Here is a 22,923-nt window from a genome sequence, read left to right on the forward strand (position 1 = left end):
AACTGCCTTATCGAACTCCAAAGAGAACCTCCACTCCCCAGATGGAGGCATTTACACTCTCTCTGAGCCAGACCTACAGGCCTTTCCAGAATTACCTAGAGGAAAACCTATGGAAGGAATTTATTCATCACTTCATCTTCCTAGCTGGCACGGTTCATCTACATAGGCAACATACTCATCTTCTCTTAAAAATCAAGAGCTCCATGACTGTCATGTACATATTCTAGATTGGCTTTGCTACAGAATCAACTCTATGTCAAGCCAGTGAAGTGTGAATTTGACAAGGAGACGGTGTAGCGTACACAAGGCCTTAGACTCCCTGCCTTGTTCCTGATCCTGACTCCGGTTCCAATTTTTGGCTTGGCTTGGCTTCTTGACTCTGAGTTCAACTTACCCTTCGGCTTGGTGTCCTGATTGTGACCCTGGTTCTGACCCTTTGCTTGGCTCCTCAACCCTGATTCCAGCTTCACCCTCAGCCAGTACCTGACTACTGGATCTACGCACATCACTACTCGGAACTGCCATCGCAACGACCAGATAAGGTCCTGCTCCACCCACTAGGCAGGCTGCCCATGCTCCAGCAGCTTACAGTTAGGAACTCTACTTTGTATAAGTGCCATGTTGTGCCTGTGAACATTCAGCACCTGAGCATCTATAAGGGAGTGCAGCTTTTCAACCACCTCTGTTCCTTTCTCCTCAATCTCAGGGTCTAAGAATAAATAGAGAACCTAAGGAAGAAGGGAATACTGGGGGTAGTTTGAATAAACAGAGATGTTCCTAGAACAGCAGCACTTACAGGTTAGTAATCTTTTTTTCTCTGGAAATCTCTGTATGGTGCCATTCAAGGCAATCTGGAAGACATACTTCCCAGGGGAAAGTGGGTTGAAGAGTTCTCAGCTGAAAACAACGTGAATCCGGTGGCACCTTAAAGACTAACAGATTTATTTGGGCATAAGCTTTCATGGGTAAACCCCCCCACTCCTTCAGATGTATGAAGTGAAAATTAGAGATACATGTATAAATATACTAGTACATGAAGGGAGTCACCGTACATGTGGAGAACCAGTGTTGACAAGGCCTTGCTTCAAAAACAGACTTCAAAGATAAACTACAGAGCTACAATTCATTTGCAAACTTAACACCATTAATTTGGGCTTGAATAGGGACTGGGAGTGGCAATTTTCCCTCCCTTGGTATCGAAACCGCCTCATCAATTATTGGGAGTGGACCACACCCACACTGACTGAATTGGCCTTGTCAACACCCTCCGGCAGCTTTTTATTTTTTTCTCCATTGCCGGCTTTTTTTTTTCCCCTCTGCCCCGCCTGCATCCCGATATTTCATCTTTGTCATCTGGTCACCCTAGCGGGGACTCTGAAAAGGACTTTGAGGTAATCTAAGAGAACCAGCTGAACATGAACTCTCAGTGCAATGCAGTGGGCAAAATAGGTAACACAGTCTTTGGAAATAATAATAGGGGACTATCCAGTGGGAGTGGAGAGGTGGCATTATCACTGTATATGGAACTGGGGAGACTACAACTAGAATATTATGTAACTGTGTTTGGTTCTGATGCCACACTTTTAAAAAGGAAGTTGAAAATACTGGAGAAGATTCAGAGACAAGCGACAAGAATGATTTGAGGCTTGGAAAATGTGCCTTGAAATGAGAAATTAAAGGATCTCAATCTATTTAATTTACCAAAGAGACGATCAGGGGTGACTTAATAAGAGTATAAGCTCCTACATAGGGAAAATACCTGATCATAGATGGCTCTTCAAAATAGAAAACAATTATATAAAAAAATCCAGCCTGGACTTCAAAGATTACAAATTTCAAACTAGAAATAAGACACACATTTTAGCAGTGAGGGTAATCAATCACTGAAACAGCTTAACAAGGGATGTATTGAATTCCTCATCATCTAGAGTTTTATCAAGACTGGATATATTTCTATAAGGCATGGTCTTATTTAATCACAAGTTGTTGGGCTAAATGCAGGAACAAAATGTGTGAAAACTATGGCTGTGTTATGAAACAGGTCAGACTAGATGACAGTCAAGGTCTGGCCTTAACATCTCTGACTCTAAGGGAAATCCAGCCATTAATGCCTGAAGCTCGCTCGCTCTTCTTGTGCAGCTGATAGTCACAGTGAAGTGTTTTCAGAGGTGGGTATTAGAAGGTGTACTCCTTAGGGGTTTGAAAGTATACTCCCACAGCTTTGTGAGGACTAGTTTCAGGTCCACTAGAGAGTGGCATTTAAGTTGATCCTTCATGAATCTAGAGACAGTAGATAACTTGAATCTGTCCCGAGGAATATGACAGACCAAGATGTCTGATAGATGGAACATGACTGAGGAGACCAAACCTGAGAACATGTGGGCCAAGACATAGTCAAAGAGCTGAGGGACTGGTGCTGAGTCACACTAAATGCTATCAGCTCTATGTTTGTGCATACAATTTCGTGGTGGTACATTTCCTTTTCTGTAATAGTATACCCCAGGGGTCTCAAACTCAAATTACCACGAGGGCCACATGAGGACTAGTACATTGGCCCGAAGGCAGCATTACCGACACCTCCCCCCGCTGCCCTCGCCCCCACTCCACTCCTTCCATGAGGCCCTGCCTCTTCCCACCCCTTCCCCAATATCCCCACCCCATCCCTGCCCCCAGGGGGTGCAGGAGGGGTGTGGGGTGTGGCAGGGGCTCAGGGCAGGGAGTTGGGGTGTGGGGTGCAGGAGGGGTGAGGGGTGTGGCAGGGGAGCTACTGAGCCCCTGGAACCAGCATTGACACCTCAGACTCCACCTGCAGCTTAAGCACAGCCTCTGCCAGAATTCCACTGAATGTGTGAGCCTGCTGGGTTACAGTTTAAGTCTCTTCGGAGCCATGTAGTAGATGTAGCCCAAAACAAACACACATTTTGCACAGACATTTAACACATCATTGCGTTTTATTTACTCACCTGAGAAATATAAAGACCCCCACAAAAATAATAAATTCTACATGCAGTTCCCTCTCTCTAGCTCACTCTTCCTTTGGGGGACCATCTGAGTTCAGGTTGCCAGCCCTTCTGCCCCCTTACCTCATCCAGCTCTTGCAGCAGCATCCCTCATCTTAAGCTCATAAAAATAACCAGAGAGCCAGAGAGCCAGTAGAGCAGCTTTTGCCCTTTATAACCTTGCAGTCTCCTCTGTCAGGTGACTCCATTTAGCTTCAACAAGTGACCCCAGACTCTTACCAGTTGACTTCATTGCTAGGTGATGGTCCCCTGATAAATCAGTTCTCTTGGGTGGGAGCCAGTCTTTTGTCTAGAGTTCAGTATGTCTCCACTTAAGTCAATATACCTCCTTGGTTAACCTTTTGGAATTCTAGGCCAACATGGAGGCAACAGTACCACAAAAAGGTAAAGACCCCATACCCAAAATGGATTTTGTAGCTTGGTAAACATACATATAGCGGATTCATAATCTCACACACAATTCATAAATTGTGCAGTCTTATTCCCCAAATCACCACAGTATGGTTTGGATTTAGTAGATGGGGAACCAAGGATGATGCATTATTCAGGAGAGCATTTAACTAGCAACAAAAGAGAAGAGTATTAAGGGGGAAGCAAAATGCAAATACAAAATCACATAACTCAGACTTGAGGTATCATGAATGTAAAGAATCAAGGTGCCAAGGGATAAAGAAAAAAATTCTCTAACTGTCTACATATCTATGCTAGAAGCCTGGAAAATAAACAATAGGAATTAGAAATACTCATTTTTTAAAAATAAATTTGACACAAATAGTATTATGGAAATCTGGTGGGATGAGTCACATGACTGGAATGTTACAATCACTGGATACACCTTATTGGGAAAAATAGAGCATGCAGGAGGGGAGGGCAATATCACTGTACATCAAAGATACTAATAAGTAGCTTTTGAGTAATTCACAGTTCTGAACTGCAGGACCTGGAATGCTTCTGGCTCAGACGTTCAAATGATAAAGCACAAAATCAGCTAAACATCTATTTCAGACACCAAATCAGACTAGACAACAGGATGAACAGCTGTTTAAACATCTATTTTTACCGTGTAGAAAGAAAAACTGAATTATCATGGAGGCTTCCAATCTGGGGGACATATGGTGGAGGATTTATGCTACCACTGATGATATGTCCTTGGAGCTTCTAAAAATGAGTGCTTTAAAAGGCCCAATCTTCCAAAGTTGGAAACAATTAAGAACAAAACTGACTGGGAGGAGAAATTTAGACAAAACAATGTGAATTATAATTTGGAGTTGTTTAAGAAAACTTTATCAGATACACCAATTTGACAAATCACAAAATAAGACTTTTTTGATTTAAAATGAGAGTAAAAACCCATCCTAGATAAGAAGGGAAATGAATGCACTAATAAAATTCTATCAAACAAACAAATGGAAAAGGGGGAGGTTGACAGCAATGACTATAAATTAGCAGTTATGAAATGCAAACAATTTGATTAGGGAAGCTAAAGATGTCAGTGAAAAACTCCATGGCCACTAGGGTTAAGGACAATACAAAGGAATTTTTAAAAGATATCAGGAACAAAATCAGGAAATCTTAGCAATGGTATAGCTCTATCACTAGATAAAGATGGTAAAATTGTCAATGCTGATGCAGAAAATGGAGAAGTGTTCAATAAATATTTCTGATCTGAATTTGAAAAGAAGCTGGATGACATATTCACATCCTACAGTGATAATGAAACATGTTTTATGTAACTAGGCAGAATGTTAAACAGCAGCTACTAAAGTTAAACATCTTAAATCTGCAGAAAGGGATAGTTGTACCCAATAGTTTAAGACGACTTGGCTAAGGAAATCTCAGAGCCGTTGATGTTTAACAAATCCTGGAACACTGGGAAAGTTTCAGAGAAATGGAGAAAAGAAAATGTGCTAATATTTAAAAAGGGTAAATGGGATAATCTAAGTAATGATAGGATGGTTAGCATCATACTGATTTTGGGCAAGTTCCTGGAAAGTCTTCAGGAAAACATTAAAGTATAACGACAAAATTAATGCAAACCAACATAGTTTTATAGAACATAGATCTTGTCAAGCAAACTTTATATTGTCTTTTGATGAGATTTCACAAAGTATTGCTAAAGCCTTATACATATGGACCAATTCTGAGAGGAGACCCTTCCAATATCTAATACATAGTAATGGGCAATTACACTTTATGAAAATCTGCTGCCTACCCATACAATCATAATGTATGTGCACATGCATGCACACAGAATTTCAACCAACCTGGCAAACAGGAAAGGAAGCAGTAAGCCCTGATTCTCAAGGAAGTGAACATTATGAGAACCAGAAAATTCCCCAAGTATGATTTTTGAGTTAGGAGCTAACTGGAAGAGACACTGACTGGATATATCAATTTTGAAGAAAAACTGAGTTTTCCTTAAGAAGAAACGGCTGTTTGCAATTAGAAAGACTGTTGCAAAACAACATCTGAGATCACTGATTCAGTGTCCTCCAGGGTATTCCTATACCATAGAGGCAATAAAAGAACTGCTATAGGAGACACTGGTTCTCCTGTTGGGGAAGCATGCCTTACTAAAGCCAATGGCTTGCAACTCTAGAAGTATCAGAGTTCTCCATTCTCAGATTGGCACAGACACAGAAGTGAAGAACTGTCACAGCATGTACCAGTGGGATATTGCATTCTGTTGCATTACTGGGGCAGCATAATGTGAAACAGTGTTAAATATATACACCATTAAAACACTACATGCTAAATTAATCCTTGATTTAAAATCATAGTCTATGGTGCAGGATGAATTTGGCTCTAGATGCATTATGCTGTGCTCAGAAAGAGTCTGTATGAATATATTTCTATGGACAGTCTGTTCCGTTTATTAAAAGGAATAGCGCAGAAGATTTTTTCAAAACAAGACTGATCTAATAAAAGCTTCTTTTTGACTCTTGCTATGCTTAAATGATCAAACTTTTGTAAAGAACATGTGACTGCATTTCTTTACCTGTTCTTTGACTGGAGTGTTGACATTCGATAGGCACTGCTGGCAGACAGCCAGAAAGGATTTCACAGTTTTCCTCAATACCAACAAGTCCTCCTGAATAAACATTAAAAAGGGATAACATTCTTTAAATATTAGAGCACAAAAACGTAAGATCATGAGAATGGTCACACTGCGTCAGACCAATAGCCCATCTAGCCTGGTATCCTGTCTTCTGATAGTGGCTGGTGCCAGATACTTCAGAGGGAATGAGTGGAACAAGGCAATTAGTGAGTGACCCATTCCCTGTCATCAACTCCCAGCTTCTGGCAATGACAGGTTTAGGGATATCCTGCTACCTATTAATTATATTGGGTGACCCGTGTCCTTGTGTTACGTGAAGGAGTAAATAACATTTCCTTATTCACTTTCTCCACACCAGTCATGATTTTATAGCCCTTTATCATACCCATCTCAGTCATCTCCTTTCTAAGATGAACAGTCCCAGTCTTGTTAATGTCTCCTCATATGGAAGCTGTTCCACACCCCTATTCATTTTTGTTGTCCTTCTCTATACTTATTTCAATTCTAACATAATTTTTTTGCGATGGGGTGACCAGAACTGCATGCAGTATCCCAGGTTTGGGTGTCCCAGGGATTTATATAGTTGCATTATGGTATTTTTCTGTCTTATTAACTATCCCTTTCCTAGTGTTTGCTAACATTGTTAGCTTTTTTTGACTGCTGCAGCCCGTTGAGTGGATATTTTCAGAGTAGTATGTTGAGAAATAACAGCCAGTTTAGATCCCATTGTTTTGTATGTATTGTTAGGATTTTGTTTTCCAGTAGGCATTATTTTGCATTTATCAGCATCAAATTTCATCTCCCATTTTCTTGCCAAGTAACCCAATTTTGTGAGATCCTTTTGTAAACCTTTGCAGTCAGCTTTGGACTTAACTATCTTGAGTAATTTTGTATTGTCTGCAAACTTTGCCACCTCACTCTTTACCCCCTTTTCCAGGTCATTTATGAATATGTTGAACAGCATTGATCCCAGTACTGATCCTTGGGGGACCCTGTTATGGATCATTCTTCACTGTGAAAACTTACCATTTATTCCTATTTTTGTTTCCTACCTTTTAATCAGTTACTGATCCTATGGCAGTTTACTTTGCTTCCCTCTTATCCTATGGCAGTTTACTTTGCTTAAGAGCTTTTGGTGTGGGACCTTGTCAAAGGTTTTCTGAAAGTCCCATATACTATACCAACTAGATCACCCTTGTTCATGTGCCTGTTGCACCCTCAAGGAATTCTAATAGATTGGTGAGGCATGATTTCACTTCTTTACTATAATGTCAACCAATCTGCCTGGTACTGAAGTTAGGCTTACTGGCTTATAATTGCCAGGAATCCCTCTGTAGCCTTTTTTAAAAAATTGGTGCTACATTAGCTATTGTGGTAGACCCAGATCGGTTGAGGGTCACAGCAAACCTCTGAGGCAAGCCATAACTGCCTAGAAGTGCAGGACCTCCCAAGGCAAAGCCAGAGCTCTGTCACACTATCCTAGTATAGAGGCTGATTTAAGCAATAGGTTACATAACACAGTTAGCAGTTCTGCAATTTCATATCTTAGTTCCTTCAGAACTCTTGGGTGAATACTCTCTGGTCCTGGTGACTAATTACTGTTTATCAATCTGTTCCCAAACCTCCTCTACTGACATCTCAGTCTGGGAGAATTCTTCAGATTTGTCACCTAAAAAGAATAGTTTGGGTGTGGGAAACGTCATCACATCCTTTGTAATGAAGACCAATGGAAAGAATTAATGTAGCTTCTCCACAATGGCCTTACCTTCCTTGAGTGCTACTTTAGCACCTCAGTTCTCCAGAGGTCCTATTGACTGTTTGTCAGGCTTCCTGCCTCTGATTACTTGAAAAAACTTTCTGCATTAGTTTTTGGGTCTTTTGGTAGCTGCCCTTCAAATTCCTTTTTAGACTGCCTAATTATATTTTCACATTTGACTTGCCAGAATTTATACTCCTTTCAATCTTCCTCACTGGCATTTGACCTCCAATTTTTAAAGGATGTCTTTTTATCTCTAACCACCTCTTGTCCTCCTGTTTAGTGATGGTGGAATTTTTCTGGTCCTCTTACTGTTTTTTTATTTGCAATAAACATTTAATTTGAACCTCTACTGTGGTGTTTTTAAATAGCTTCCATGCAGCTTCCAGGCATTTCACTCCTTTGAGTGTTCCTTTTAATTTCCATTTAAACTAGCTTCCCAATTTTTGTGTAGTTCCTGTTTTTGAAGCTAAATGCTATTATGGTGGTTTTCTTTGGTATTCCCCCCTATTTATTAATAATCTATTAAGCCCAGATTCCCAATCTATTAATAATAGATTGCCAGGACAAGCGAAATAAAAGAGGTGACAAATAATTTCACACATATTCAAGCCTACAGCTCTTCAAGCAAAAAGGGAGAGGCAATGAAAAGAAAAACAAGGAGCTCTCTGGAGAAGCACTGTCTGTGTTGCACCTAGCACAATTGGTAATTTGCAAAGGGGTCTAGTTACCACTCTGATAGTAAACAATAATAAGAAAATACTATCATCATACCCAAGATATTTTTAAAATGCAGATACTAGTTACAATTGCTTGAATTTTAAATTTGGATTTGAATTTTAAAAGTTTTCAAACAAAAATTTAAGACAACAAAGTAAACTTACATGGTATTTATCTAGAACTTGATTCCAGGATAATTCAACATGAAAAGAAAACTGTTAAACATCAATAAACATGCATCAAGTCCAACAACATCACAAGGTCCTAATAATCTGCAGAGAGGGGAGCTAGAAAGGCAAGCTTGCTTTGTAGAAAAACCTGCTGATGTACTGGCCCGAGAACAGGAAGTAATAACTTGGGGAACAGAGGGAGAGAAGTTTGACGGACTGGAGAAGGGAGGATTCACTGGGAATAAATAGTGCATTGGGAAGTGTGTGGGTGACGGGAAAAATGGTTACCTACCTTTCCATAACTGTTGGTCTTCGAGATGTGTGTTGCACATGTCCATTCCATTGTAGGTGTGTGCATACCTCATGCACAGTTGTCACAGGGTTTTCACTCAGCAGTACCTGTCAGGGCAGCATGTGCGCCCCCTGCCTTGCGTCAGTGCATGTAGTTATACAAGGCTCCACTGCCCTCAACCCTCCTCAGTTCCTTCCTCCTGGAGAGACTCCAATAGAGAGGGGAAGGAGGGTGGATGATGGAATGGACATGCGCAACACTCCCGGAACAACAGTATTTATGGAAAGTCAGGTAACTGTTTTTAATTCTTCAAAAGTGATGCACATGTCCATTCCACTTTAGGTGACATACAGTCTGAGATGGAGGTGGGTTCGGTGTCTACTTTAACAGGGATTGTAGGACAACCAGTTCATATCTGGCATCATCTCTAGACTGAGGAGTGATGGCATAGCAGGAAGTAAATGTGTGGATCGAAGACCAGGTTGCCACCTTACAAATGTACAGGATGGGCATCTGAGCCAGAAAGCCTGCAGAAGCTGCCTGTGATTTAGTTGAACAAGCCACCACTTTTGATGGAGATTCTGTACCCGTCAAATGATAGCATAGATTAATACAGCCGGTAATCCAGAAGGAGATTCTTTGAGTAGACACTGAGTGGCCCTTTATTCTGTCTGAAATTGCCATGAATAACTACAAGGCTGATCTGAATGGTTTAGTCTGATCCAGATAAAAGTCCAAAGCCCTTCTAAGATCTAGAGAATGCAGTTTCTCTTCACATCTACTCGAATGATGCTTTGGAACAAAGGTTGGGAAGTTAATTTCTTGATTAATGTGAAAACCAGAAACCCACATAGTCAGGAACTTAAGGTGAGGCCAAAGAAAGACTTTATCATTGAACAAAACTGTGTACGGAGGTTCTGACACTCAGCTCTCCTATTGTCCTGGCCAAGGTAATTGAGACCAAGACAGCCGCTATCGTAGATAGATGTAATAGGGAACAAGTCGCCATCAACTTTGTTAGAATGAAATTCAAACTCCACTGTGGAACAAGCCTGTGAACTTGTGGGTATAATCGGTCTAAACCCTTTAGAAATCTAACAGACAAGAGTTAGAAAAGACTGATTTGTTATTCACTAGAGAGTGGAAAGCTGAGATAGCTACCAAGTGAATTCTGATGGAACTACTGAAAAGCCCCAGTTGTTTCAGGAATAGGACATAGTCTAGGATATGAGGAATCCAAGCTTGTGCTGGGTGGATGTCTCTTTGTATAGACTGAATGGAGAATCTCTTCCATTTTGCAAGTAAGCAGACCTGTAGACTGGGATAGAGAAGGTAGCTGTTGTCCTGCGGGATCAGTCCATATCTCTAGGGAGCAGCATAAGGGTTTTGACCAATATTGCTTGTAGAGATTAAAATCAATGTTGGTGAAGCCATGCTGGGGCTATTAGTATGATGTGAGCTCCATCTTGTTTGATCTTGGACAAGACCTTTGTGACCTACATTCTTGTTCCGAAACGTATGTTCTCGTATGTAAATGCATTAAAATGCCTGTTATCTGATTGTATTCAGTTTCTCAAGTGATCCACATTACTCTGTATCAGTGACCTGACCTCATTATTTATTACCAATCTTTGTATCATCTGCAGTCTTTAAATGACTTTCTTTTCTTCCAGGTCATTGATAAAAATATTAAATAGTATGTGGCTGAGAACAGATCCTTGTGGATGATGGTGGTTCTCCATTTACAATTACTTTAGAGATCTAAGAGTTAAGGACTTTTTAATCCTTTGAATACAGACCTCAGTGAGTTTGTATAATCTTACAGAAGCCATAATACATTATATCAGTATGATTATGCCAAACATGCAATCTTGTCAACAACAGTATCAGGTTCGTCTGTTTTCCATTAAATCATATTTATTGGTATTAATTTTGTCTCTGACCTTTAACTGTTTATTGGTACAGTACTGTATCAGCCATTCCATGATTTTGTCTGTGATTAATATCAGGCTAACCAGTCATTTGTTACTCAGGTCATCCTGTTTACCCTTTTTAAATACTGACATAATTTTGACTGTTTTCTAGCCCTAGCTTACATAAAATACTTATGAGTTCAGTACAGAGACTGAAGATAATTAACATTTGTCTACTTTTTCCTGACTTTTCAAATTGAAAAAGAAAAGGGAAAAAAAGATTTCTGCCCTTTCGTTTTTTGGCTGCAAAATGCAATAGAACAAATAACGTCTAGGATTTAGTTTTGTTCATTTTTCTGTTTTGTTTTGTTTTTTTCCCTCCCCACTCTAACATTTTCCTCAACTTTGGAAAGTTACAGAGCAACAAAAGGAAAACTTTGTAATATTTCTGAAGTTGGAGAAGTTTTGAAAAGTTACAGAGTAGCAAAAGGAAACATGAAAACTTGAAAAATGGAAAAGTGAAGGAAACCTCTGGACTTCAATCTATTGCACTTAGTGGTAAAAACTGGAAAAAAAAAGACAAAGAAAAAGGGAGAAAAACAGGAGGAGGCTAGTGTGAACTAAAATCTTTAATATATGGCAGCTGGGTCCACACAGACAGTTATAGTATTGTAGGCTAGTCTGAGGTAGATTTAAATGACTGCTTGCTAAGAACTGTTTGTACAGATGAGCCCTAATACAGTCTAGATGCAGGCTTACCAAAAGTGGATACTAAATGTTAAAGAATCACCTCAGGAATGAGTTTCAATAAACAATTGAGAATGCTTCACAAATACAAATGAAATGCTTTGATCTTCACCTTGAGATGCTCTCAGGTATTCACTAGTCTGGTCCAGTCACCAAGAGGACACTTCACTGGGCAAGATGAACAGCAATTGTGTGTTATCAACATATTAAACGCCTCTCTTAAATGGCTCTCTTAATGTCCTTGCACATTCATTGAATAAGACAGGTGACAGCACGGAACTCTGTGATAGTTCACATGTGGGCCCTCGGTGCAGAAGAGCAATTGCCCATACTACTCTCTAGAATCTTCATGTGAGAAAAATCATAAAGCAACCCAAGGACAGTCCAACCCATTTCTGCCAAGCTCCATAGGCATGTTAAAAATCCACAGCGTTGAAGGCAGCTGATAGATCGAATATCAGCCTGGGCACAAAATCTTTATCCAACATTAGGTTAGGATCATTGATCAGCACAATAAATACAGTCTCTGCGCTGTACCCAGACAGGAATCCTGACTGACAAGGTAAAGATACTTATAGTTGTATGATCCCAACCTTTTTCATATTTGTAACCAAAAATGGAAATTTAAATTTGGGTTAATTCTTAGCAAGATTCCCAATGTGAAAAGATAACTTTTTGAGCAGAGGCCAAGAGTGAGTCATTTAAAGCAGTGGTTCTCAACCAGGGGTACATGTAGCTGGGGGGGTATGCAGAGATTGTCCAGGGCTACATCTACTAATCTAGATATTTGCCTGGTTTTACAACAGGCTACATAAAAAGCACTAGCAAAGTCAGTACAAACTAAAATTTCATACAATGACTTGTTTTACTGCTCTGTATACTACACACTGGAATGTAAGTATCATATTTATATTCCAATCAATTTATTTTATAATTATATGGTAAAAAGGAGAAAGTAAGCAGTCTTTCAGTAACAGTGTGCTGTGACACTCTTTTGTATTTTTATGTTTGATTTTGTAAGGAAGTAGTTTTTAAGTGAGGTGAAACTTGGGAGTATGCAAGATAAATCAGGCTCCTGAAAGGGTTGCAGTTGTTGGGAAAGGTTGAGAACCACTCCTTTAAAGCAACTGGCACCCTGCCTTCCTTAAAGGACACATCAACAACCCCATCAACAAAAAGGAGAAGGATGCAGCACACAAGATGTGGCATAATGTTCTACTAATATGTCCAGAACCTCGTGAGTGACAGTGGTCAAAACCCAAGCAGGGAAAATCTATCTAGGTACCTATATACTCCTCTTCACCATAGTGAATGAAGACCTCCCAATTAAATAAAAACTACAACGACCAAACATTCTTCTCTCTTTCCCTTCCTGTAAAAAGTAGCTTGAAAACTAGAATACGATTTCTGCCTCATCCTTTGTCTCCTCCATATATGTGTGAGGATTACATGAAGACATATTGTGGTAACACAGGTAAATAGGTTTTGCATTTAGTTTTGAAAGCTGTGAGGCTAGTGACCATTTTTCTCTCTCTAAAAGTGAATTACAAAATTTGAGTCCCGCTCTCAAGAAAGTTTTGTCTTCTGTTGGTCATAATTCCGCTGGAATGTGGTTGTTGTAGGAAGTCATGGTCAAGGAAGAAGAGATGATCTCTTAGATTTGGGACAAACTGATGGATCATTCTGAAAACCATGACAGAAATTGAATTTGGCTCTGTAAGTGATGGGGAGCCAACACAGAGGGCAAAGCAGAGGCAATATGTTTATAGCTATATGTGTTACTCAACAAATAGGCTGCTGCATTTTGTATCAGTTTAAGCTTATTTCGTCAGTTTGGCTTCATTCCCACTATAAGGAGTTGCAGCAGTCAAACCTGGAAGGTCACAAATGTATGCACTACTATGACCAGAATTGTAACTGAGAGGATGGAATTGGATTACCCATCAGAAGTGAATAATCTCTAACACACAAAACCCATAGCAAAAAGAACATGGATCAAATGGCTCCCAAAATGAAGGAAAGGCAGACATATAGCAGACTGGATTTATGCTCAGTCAGCATACCAAATCTTGGGCTTGCTACACAAACTAATGGATTAAAAACTGGCTGACTGATAGGTCTCAAAATGTAACTGTAAATGGTGAATTGTCATCGAGTAGGTCTGCTTCCAGCGGGGTCCTGCAGAGATTGGTTCTTGGCCCTATACCATTTAACATTTTTTATCAATGACTTGGAAGCAAACATAAAATCATCACTGATAAAGATTGCAGATGACAAAAACTAGGGAAGTGGTAAATAATGAAATGAACAGGTCACAGATACAGAGCAATCTGGATCATTTGGTAAACTGGGCACAAGCAAACAACATTTGTTTTAATACAGCTAAATATAAACCTAGAACAAAGAATATAGGCCATACTTACAGCATGTGGCATTCTATCCTGGGAAGCAGTGACTCTGAAAAAGATTTGGGGGTTGTGGTGGACAATCAGCTGAACATGAGCTCCCAGTGTGATGCTGTGGCCAAAAGAGCTAATGAAAACCTGGGATGCATAAATGTGGGAATTTCAAGTAGGAGTAGAGAGGTTATTTTACTGGTTATTTGGTACTGGTGTAACTATTGCTGGAATACTGAATCCAATTCTGGTTCTCCCTGCCCTGGCATCCTGCTTCCTACCTCAGCCCTCTTCTTGGGCTTTTCCCTGTTGGAGGGGTCCTGTCTGAGTCCCCATGCCAGCTTGTTCAACAGGTAGTGCAACCTGGGTTCCCACGGTACCCTACTGAATTTGGGATTCTGTCTGGGTCCCCGGTGTACGTTGGTGAGCTCAGGACTCTGTTAGGGTCTCTACAGTACCCCAGTGAGTTTGGGATTCTGTTTGGGTCCCTACGGTATCCTCATGAACCCAGGATTCCGTCTGGGTCCCCTCAGTACTCTGATGAGTGTGGGACTCTGGGTCCCCACTGTACTCTCCTGCTCCCAAGGCTCCATCTGGTTCCTCACTTTACTCTCCTGTGCCTGGGTTTCAGTCTGGGTCCCTGCTGTATCCTGCTGCACCTGAGGTCTGTCTGTGTCCCCACTGTACCCTGCTGAGTTTCCCCTCTCTCAACCTGGGCCAATTCTTGTGCAGGGCCAAGCATTGTTTCCTCTGCCCCTTGGCTCCCATCTGCACCCAGACCAACTCTTGTTCTAACCTGACAAGTTGGCTGATGATTTTCTCCCGTGAGGTACTTACCTTGTCCAATTCCTGATGGCACTTCCTAAGCTGGTCCCTCAGGTCTTGGGGAAAATTGTGTTCTCCCTTTCAGTCCCCCTTTGCCCTCCTTACTCTACCTCCTAGCCACCCTACTTCCTTTCCTAGATGGTCCTGGATCGTCCTGGTACCAGGCTGCTGTCCTAGCCCTTTTTGCAAGAGGGCTGAGAAACCCACCCAGTCTCTCTCCCAGAATTTTGGGCCAAGGTGCCCTTTACCACCCAAACAGTCAATCTCTCTGATCCCATGCCTTCAGCTCAACTTCTGCAGTGGGGTGGACTTGGGTCTCACTATGGATACAGGAGTCACTCACTGGGAGTTGTCCGTCCAGGATATTTAACTTCAACTGATCTTCCAGAACCAGAATGCACCCAAAACAAGTCTCTTAACAACAATTCCTCCCACTCTAACTGCTACTATCCACCGTGTGCCCATCTCAACTCTCAGAGTGAACCCCACAGCTTGGTCTCACTGTAGTAATAGTTTAGGTAGTCACAGTTCATAACTGGGCAAATTTTTTTTTTTTTTTTTAAATATGCCCAGCCTGGCTGCAAGGGAAGCAAACCGCAGAGCCTCTTGGTCCCTTCCCACTAGTATTTCCAGTAACCTGCAGGGCTCCCCAGGACCTTTGTAGGTGCTGTGCACCTCCTGAGTTTAGGACACATGGGGTATATTTCCCACTTGAGGGCTTCCCCTGGGTTACTCCCTGGTGAACTTCCCTCAGTTTACTACCTTGTCCTGGTCGCTTGTCTCCTTCAGCCTCAGAGAAGGCTTCAGCTCACTCTACTGCTTCCTCCCCCACTGAGGCCAGCCGGAAGCACTTTACCCAGCTTTGGGCCCCTCTGGGCAGAACCTTCAGGAACTGTTCAAGGACCACCTGATCGAGAACTTCCTCCCCTGACCTGGTCTCTGGGCAGAGACACCACGTCAAGAGGCTGCAGATGTGCCCCTCACAGGAATGGTTCCACCAGGAACCTGGGCTGATAAGCCTCTGGAGTCAGCCCTAACCAGCCCAGGATAGCTGCCTTCACCACTGGGTAGGAGTTTGCCTGCTCATCATTTATTACTCAGTAAGTCACCTGCACCTCACCATTCAGAAACTGTGCTATGTGGGCTGCCCAAATAGACTCCTCCCAGTTCGTCGCCTTTGCCACACTCTCGAAAGTCTGGAGGAAGGTCTCCAGGTCATCTTGTGCTCAAAACTTTGCAAGGCCCAGATCCCAGTCCCATCACCAATTGCATTACCAGGTGTGGTGCAGCCCAACCGCTTCTGTATCCGTTCCTGTTGTTTGGAGTGGACTTCTTGCCACCTCTGTTGTGTAGTGAACTGGTCTCCTGCTGTCTCTGCTGATTTTTCCATCATCTGCATCAGCAAAATCTGGGTCTGGTGTTCTTGCTGTTTCTGCATAGCAGCTATCTTCTGCTGCTCCCCTGCCACTAAGGCTGATCACCAACTCCATCTTTCCACTTAGTGTAGGGGTGGACTAAGACCCCACTTCTGGTATCACCTGTCACTAGGATGACTGCTGATTCACCTTTGCTCCAAACATGGGCTGCCATGCCCAGTCTCAGTTAAAGGGGTTTATTCTTTTACAATAAAAGATTAAACAACTAACCAACCAGAATGCAGTCTTAAGTCAGTATCTGGCCCCCAGTCTTCAGGGCAATCCCGCCCAGTGCCCGGTATCTTCTTAGCCTCAGTCAGTTCTGCTCCCCGCTTGGAGGAGCAGCTGCAGGGTTGCTTCCCTAAACCCTCCCTTGCTCCAGGGACTCACCACAGGAGTTAGTTCCACTCCCGTGTGGCCTTTATGGCCCAGAACTCAGCCTGTCACAGTCCTTCCCTCTCAGCTGCCTACTAGCAGCCCTTCATAGACCCAGGTGTAGCTCAGCTCTCTTTAATTAACTGGATTAAGCTCACTTGCTCTACTCCAGGGGAGCAGCGCTCAGTCTATCCACTGAGACCAGCTACTCTGTGACAGGAATAAATATGTAATAATGAGCTCTTCAGTCTAGCAGAGAAAGGTCTAATACAATCCAATGGCTGGAAGTTGAAGCTAGACACATTCAGACTTGAAATAAGGCATGATTTTTTAATGACAAAGGTAATTAACCACTGGAACAATTTACCAAGGGTGAATTCTCCATCACTGACAATTTTTAGATCAAGTTTGGATGTTTTTCTAAAAGATCTGTGCTAGGAATTAATTTGTGAAAGGTCTATTGTCTGTGTTATACACGAGGTAAGACGAGATGATCAATAATGGTCTCTTCTGGCCTTAGAAGCTATTAAAAGCACATATGAGCAACAGATGCTGCACCTCACTTCTCTCTGAGGTGCTTCTGTTGTTGGCCAGGCTGAGGTTTTTGGAAAAGTGAGCAGAAGTCGCCAGATGAAGGATATTGTCTCTGGCACTGGAATAAAGATAACATAATGCTCCTTTTCATTTGTTCAGGGAGAGCAAGCCTCAGACACATTCCAATAAACTTTATGCTATTCTGGGGACAAATCCAAGCCATTCAAATAGTAGCAGCTCCACAGCTGTATTACTTATTAGTATGATGTCACTCAAAATTCTGTCCAATTACTTTAAAATGATTCAGCACATCAGTGCACATATAGGAAAGGAAAGTTCAAGAGTTAGAACAGAAAATTTAGAAACTATAAAACTAAAAAAGGTAAATTAGGGGCTTCCAATGATACTTTTTCTAATTCAAAACTGTCTAGCTGCATCAATGTAATCTGGATTAACCTATTAAAAGAATTAGTGAAGAAGTCTGAATAAGGATACATATACAAGAATGTCTTCACAACATTTGCATTCCTGCTTGCTCAGAGCATGAGTCATTTCCTATAAAACTCATTATAAAACAAAGTATGCATTTGCCTCATTTAGACTCAGCATTTTATACAGTGTTACTGGGGATGCCTTAACCTACTTGTGCTTTTCTATCTTTCAAAGAGAGATGGGGAAGTGAGCTCTTTTTTTGGTTTTATGCAGTTATATATATACATTATAATGTAAGTCTGAAATCAAATTACAACAATTTAAAATCATTTGTAGGATTTTTTTAATGCGGCCTACTGGATAATTATGCATCCTAGAACGCAGTCGTCCCTTACCTCCTGTGTCAGAATCATATTAAATACATGCTTATTGATTGACAAATGGTACTAAAAATCATTTTTAAAATGAGCTACAACTTCCCTTTGTTTTACAAAGAGGCTGATCCTTAGAAGGTGGAAGAGTTTTTTGTGTCACAGTTTTATAGCACAGTTACACTGACATAGCAGACATTGCTTCACATTTTGGCCCCAATTCCAGAAACACTTAAACATATGCTTAAGTCCTGTCCTGAATAGAAATGCTTTTCTGAATCAGGCTCTTTATTAATATGACTAAGGAACAAACTGGAAGAGTTTCATTTGACATGGTAAGGCTGTATCTGTTACATAAAGAAAACACTGCAATGCAAGGTCAGGAGCACAAGAGGTCTTTTGGGAGGTGATGTGTCTATAGAGATGAGGTGTTGGGCAGTCCACGACTTTGCGTATGCAAAGTGTTTGCTGCTGCCCATGGTTTTATGATAATTAGATTTAGTTTTGTACCATTGTTTTAAATCAGTAACATTAATAATATGAAGAGACCTTTCTGCTTTAATAATGCTGATAGTTATTGCTTAGTGCTTCATTAGTAACATCCACTACTAGCAAACTTACATTTGCCCTTGGCAACATTAAAAATATAGTTATTCATTAAAAATTAAATACCATGTAGGTCTTCAGTTATCTGTGATGCTACAAATCAACATTATTTCCCAAACTGCAATCCATTCTAATTGGATAAGCTGTACCACCAACACTTAATCTCTGGCACAGGCATCTGCACCCTTAGAGAAGTGTATTAGACATCTTTAGAAATGAAAAATCCATCAGGATCAACTTCCAGTACAGAGCAGAGTGGCAGATCCTCCATTGCCCTGTACTCTGTCTCATCAAAGTGGATATTAAATGTTAGTAAATTAGAATGGTAACGATTTACACCCATTTTGCACTGGTGTAAAAATGACTGCACATAATACAGGGAATGGGGAATCAGGCCCAATATACCTAGTGACCTAAGCAAGGTTAAACTTCTTCAGTAACAGCTGTATATATAGGAATTTTTATACTTACTTTGGAGGGAGACCCTTCTGTGATTTTCACCAGCTGCCAGAGAATAGAGTAATGAGAACACTGTAGTGCCTGAACAACTATCTGTAATAGAGGGAACACAAAGAATGCCAATATACTGGAAGACATCAAGTATGAGTCTTAAACTAAAATTTAGCTAAAGTTTATAAAGAATTTTGGAAAAGAAGAGAATAGCTCTTGTGTAGCACGTCTCATTTTCAAAGATATGATTTTACCCCTTAGCCATTTTAGTATAAGTAAAGATCGTTTACCTCATTTGGTGGAGGGAAAAAAATGTAGGTAATGTGAAGGAAAACTGTAACAGTCTTTGTCTGTCAAAGCAGAGTAAAGAAAGGCATAGGCAAGTCTGAACATGACAAAAGTATGACCCAGCATCTGGATATCTCCATGTAAAAGCACGTGTTTTAATCCACTGAATTCTTAAACTGTCAGCATGATAGCATGGTAACATGATGCAAATCAAGAGAACACGTCTCATGGAGATGGCAGGGATAATATTAGTGCTACAAACAGAGATATTAGTGGGAGGTGTTACCTGAAATTCAGTAAGAAATGTAAAGAACAACTGTGACTTCCTCTCAAAATCTTGTCCAGATCAGTAATGCTTCCCACAATCAATAGAAATGAACATAGTCTAGGGGCAGAGAAGCTGCACTGGAAGAATGCTTAACTTTTTATTTCTCTATGCTGGAGGTTTTTTGTCAGGTATGTTATGTCTGTGGCAGCCCTAAGTGCTTCACAATTAAGTTTTATGTGAGGATAAACTGCATTTCATAAAAGTAAGAACAGTAGGTGGGAACCAACTAAGACAGCGAATGGGAGATGCGGACCAGAGGAGTGCATGCTAAACCCAGCCCTTTCCCCAGAGACAGGCTTCTTAGTCTGGAGAGAAGCAACCAGCTCTGCTTGCGATTCTGAAGCCAGGAAACTTCTTTAGAATTAGGCACCTTAAGCCATTTTAGCAAGAAGCTACTGGAGGAGGAGGTGCCAACCTTATAACTTTTAGCCCAGTCATTAGAGTACTGGCCTGGGATGTAGGAGGTCCAGTGTCGATTCCCCTCTCCACCAGAGGGGAAGAAAGGATCTGAACAGGATTCTCCTGTCCCTCAGAAGACTACTCTAACCACTGAGCTATGGGATACTCTGAGGTGGGGCTACTTCCATCTCTTCTGTTCAAGCTGTACCACTGTGTACAAATGATGAGTGACTGGAGCAGGAGGAATGGATGCTGGGTCTCCTATATGGCTGCCCGAACCACTGGACTACAAAGTTATTCTTGCTCTCTGGCCCAGCGATTGCTTCACTGTGAACAAATACTTAAATAGTCATTGAACCAGCATTACAGTGTAATCATAATTCTAATCTTATCAAGCATGTATGTAGCACATTCCATAGCAGAGGAGGAAACCAAGGCACAGGAAGATTAAGGAGCAGATTTTTAAAGGTATTTAGGTATAGCAATGCTTAAATACCTTTAAAGACCTGGGCCCAAGTGACTTAAAGTTACACAGTGAGTCAGCTGCAGAGCCAAGAACATAACTCAAGTCTCCTGACTCCTGGCCGTGCACCTCACTAATACTGACCTTTCATTGAAAATCCCAGGAATTTCATTAAAATTAATTTCACTGAGAGACCAAAAAGCATGGTTTAAACTGTGGTATCAGGAAATTAAAGGCTAGGGCATCAACTTATTGTGCTTCTCTATGATTATTCTACTAAAACTCATACAGCTTAACTCCCCAAAATGATATAATGTATATATTGCTAATTGTACCTGTTCTGGCATAGCTCCATGTTCAATTCCAGTCCTCAGTAATCGGTAGCAGTTACTAAACAGATCCCATTTTGTGAGATCATGAGCACTAAAACAAGAGGCAATAAAAATACATTAGTTTAGTTTCATGAGAAGAAAACTGTCTTTATGACTCAATCAATAGTTTAGTATTTGTTTGCAACATTGAGACAAAAGAGCAGTTTGAAAGACTTGTATAAATGAGTTCACACTAAATTAAAATTTGAAGTTGTGCTTTTTCATAAACTAGAAATATTTTACCATAAGAGATTTTTATTAATGCAGAATTAAAATCAATGCAAATAATACAGTTTTATATATACAGAGGTAGCTGAACTGTGGCTAAACTACTATGTCTCAAACTTGTCTCTAAATCAGCTTACTTCTGTGATTCTAAATACTGCTGGAACTTCAGCAGACATTTCTCTGGCACTGTGGCAGATACCAACAAGGGAAGTCAAATAAAATATTTTAAATGAAAAATAATTTTTAGGCAAAGTAAATTTAAGGTATTTTTCTCTAGTTAGTTGCAATAAAATATTTAATTCTAAAATAGAAAACATTCTAAAACATCTAATGTAAGACAGAAGGGATCTAGTTACAGGAGACCGGAGGGGAAGAACACTGAGAAAAGCTCATAAGACCCGTCACTTCACCTCAAGTTGTAAGGCTCTGATCCTGCAAAGAGAACCATATGGGTGGATGCCTGACCTACATAGAACCTCACAGATTTCAATGACTTAGGCCTTGTCTAAATTATCACAATAAGTCAACCTAAATTACAGTACTCCAGCTATGTGAATGTCAACTGGAGTCGACATAGATTAGGTTGACCTACTGTGGTGTCTACACCACGCTGTCGAAAGGAGACACTCCCTCATTGACTAACCTTACTCTTCTCGTTCTGGTGGAGTACTGAAGTCGACCAGAGAGCACACTGTATCTTCACTAGACCCGCCAAATCGACCCTTGCTGCATTGATCACAGCAGCATAGATCACCCGTAAGTATAGACATGGCCTTAATGTAAAGCTACACTCTTATTGCTGAAGAACTGATTGTTATATGCAGTTATAAAAACTAATCCTTTTGTACTGAAAAGTGAGGAAATATTGGGGCAGTCTCTGCTATTGGTTTGTACCTGCTCATATTGTCATTTAAGTAAAAGCTCTTGAATAGCAGAACTGTAGAAGACCCTAAAGACAGACAGACAGACAAACCCTCATAAAAGTTGAATTTCAGGTAGGCCTGGCTCCATGATAATAAGATGTGTATTATGTAAATTCTAGGCCCCCAGGTTACTGCCTCTGAATAATCTTGTTGAATACACTGACTCTGATTCAACAAAGCACAAAGACTTGTCTATACACAAAAGTTGTATCATTTGAATAATACCAACAGAGTTAAAGCGGTACACAATCTCCTAGTGTAGCTGCAGTCATGCTGAAACAGTTTATTTTTGCTGGGAAGGAGAAAAAAAAATTCTGTCTTATTTGTGAATTTTCATTCTAGGACCCTCAATGACAGACAGTCTTCACATGGGTGTTCTCTGTTTCCATGGCAACTGAAGACAGACCAGATCCTTGCTTTATGCCTGGGCTTAGGTCTGCCCCTCAGGAAAAGTTCTCCAAAATGATAACCTCCAAAGCTGGCAAAGTACTAACTATACAGAAGTTTAAAAGTGCACTTCAACTCAAACTATTTGCAAAAGAGTTTTGACATGAAATTTTGGGATTTCCTGGAAGAACACCCTCTTCTCTTCCAAACTAGTTAACAAGTGAACAACAGCCAGAAGAATACTTGGTCATAATGAAATACACTGAGGGAGGGTCAGACTGTCTGACATGGAGGGTACTAGAATGAAAATTAATTGATAAGACAGAATTTTCCCTCTTAGTTCCCTCCATGTCAGACAGTCTTTACAGTGGGATGCAGAAAGCAGTAAATCAACCCCAGGGAGGGAAGATTCAGTTTATGTATGTAAAACTGAAAAGACAACTCAGGGTTACTGGG

At 40.8% G+C, this 22,923-nt stretch overlaps 1 protein-coding gene across 4 annotated transcripts in view; it reads right to left on the minus strand.

Moving 5' to 3' along the window:
- STAG1 (stromal antigen 1) overlaps positions 1-22,923 on the minus strand; it is a 357,281-nt gene that overhangs the window by 68,758 nt on the left and 265,600 nt on the right. For 3 of the 4 annotated variants that reach the window (XM_050965354.1, XM_050965352.1, XM_050965353.1), the window contains 4 exons: positions 20,894-20,981; positions 19,102-19,182; positions 14,100-14,219; positions 6,019-6,111 (listed from right to left, as the gene is read on the minus strand). In XM_050965354.1, coding sequence (XP_050821311.1) covers positions 6,019-6,111; positions 14,100-14,219; positions 19,102-19,182; positions 20,894-20,981 — 382 coding nt within the window. The remainder of the gene's footprint in view (positions 1-6,018; positions 6,112-14,099; positions 14,220-19,101; positions 19,183-20,893; positions 20,982-22,923) is intronic. The other variant, XM_050965355.1, reaches the window with a different exon arrangement.

This window comes from Gopherus flavomarginatus, chromosome 8 (genome assembly GCF_025201925.1).
Source record: "Gopherus flavomarginatus isolate rGopFla2 chromosome 8, rGopFla2.mat.asm, whole genome shotgun sequence".
Classification (NCBI taxonomy): Eukaryota; Metazoa; Chordata; order Testudines; family Testudinidae; genus Gopherus; species Gopherus flavomarginatus.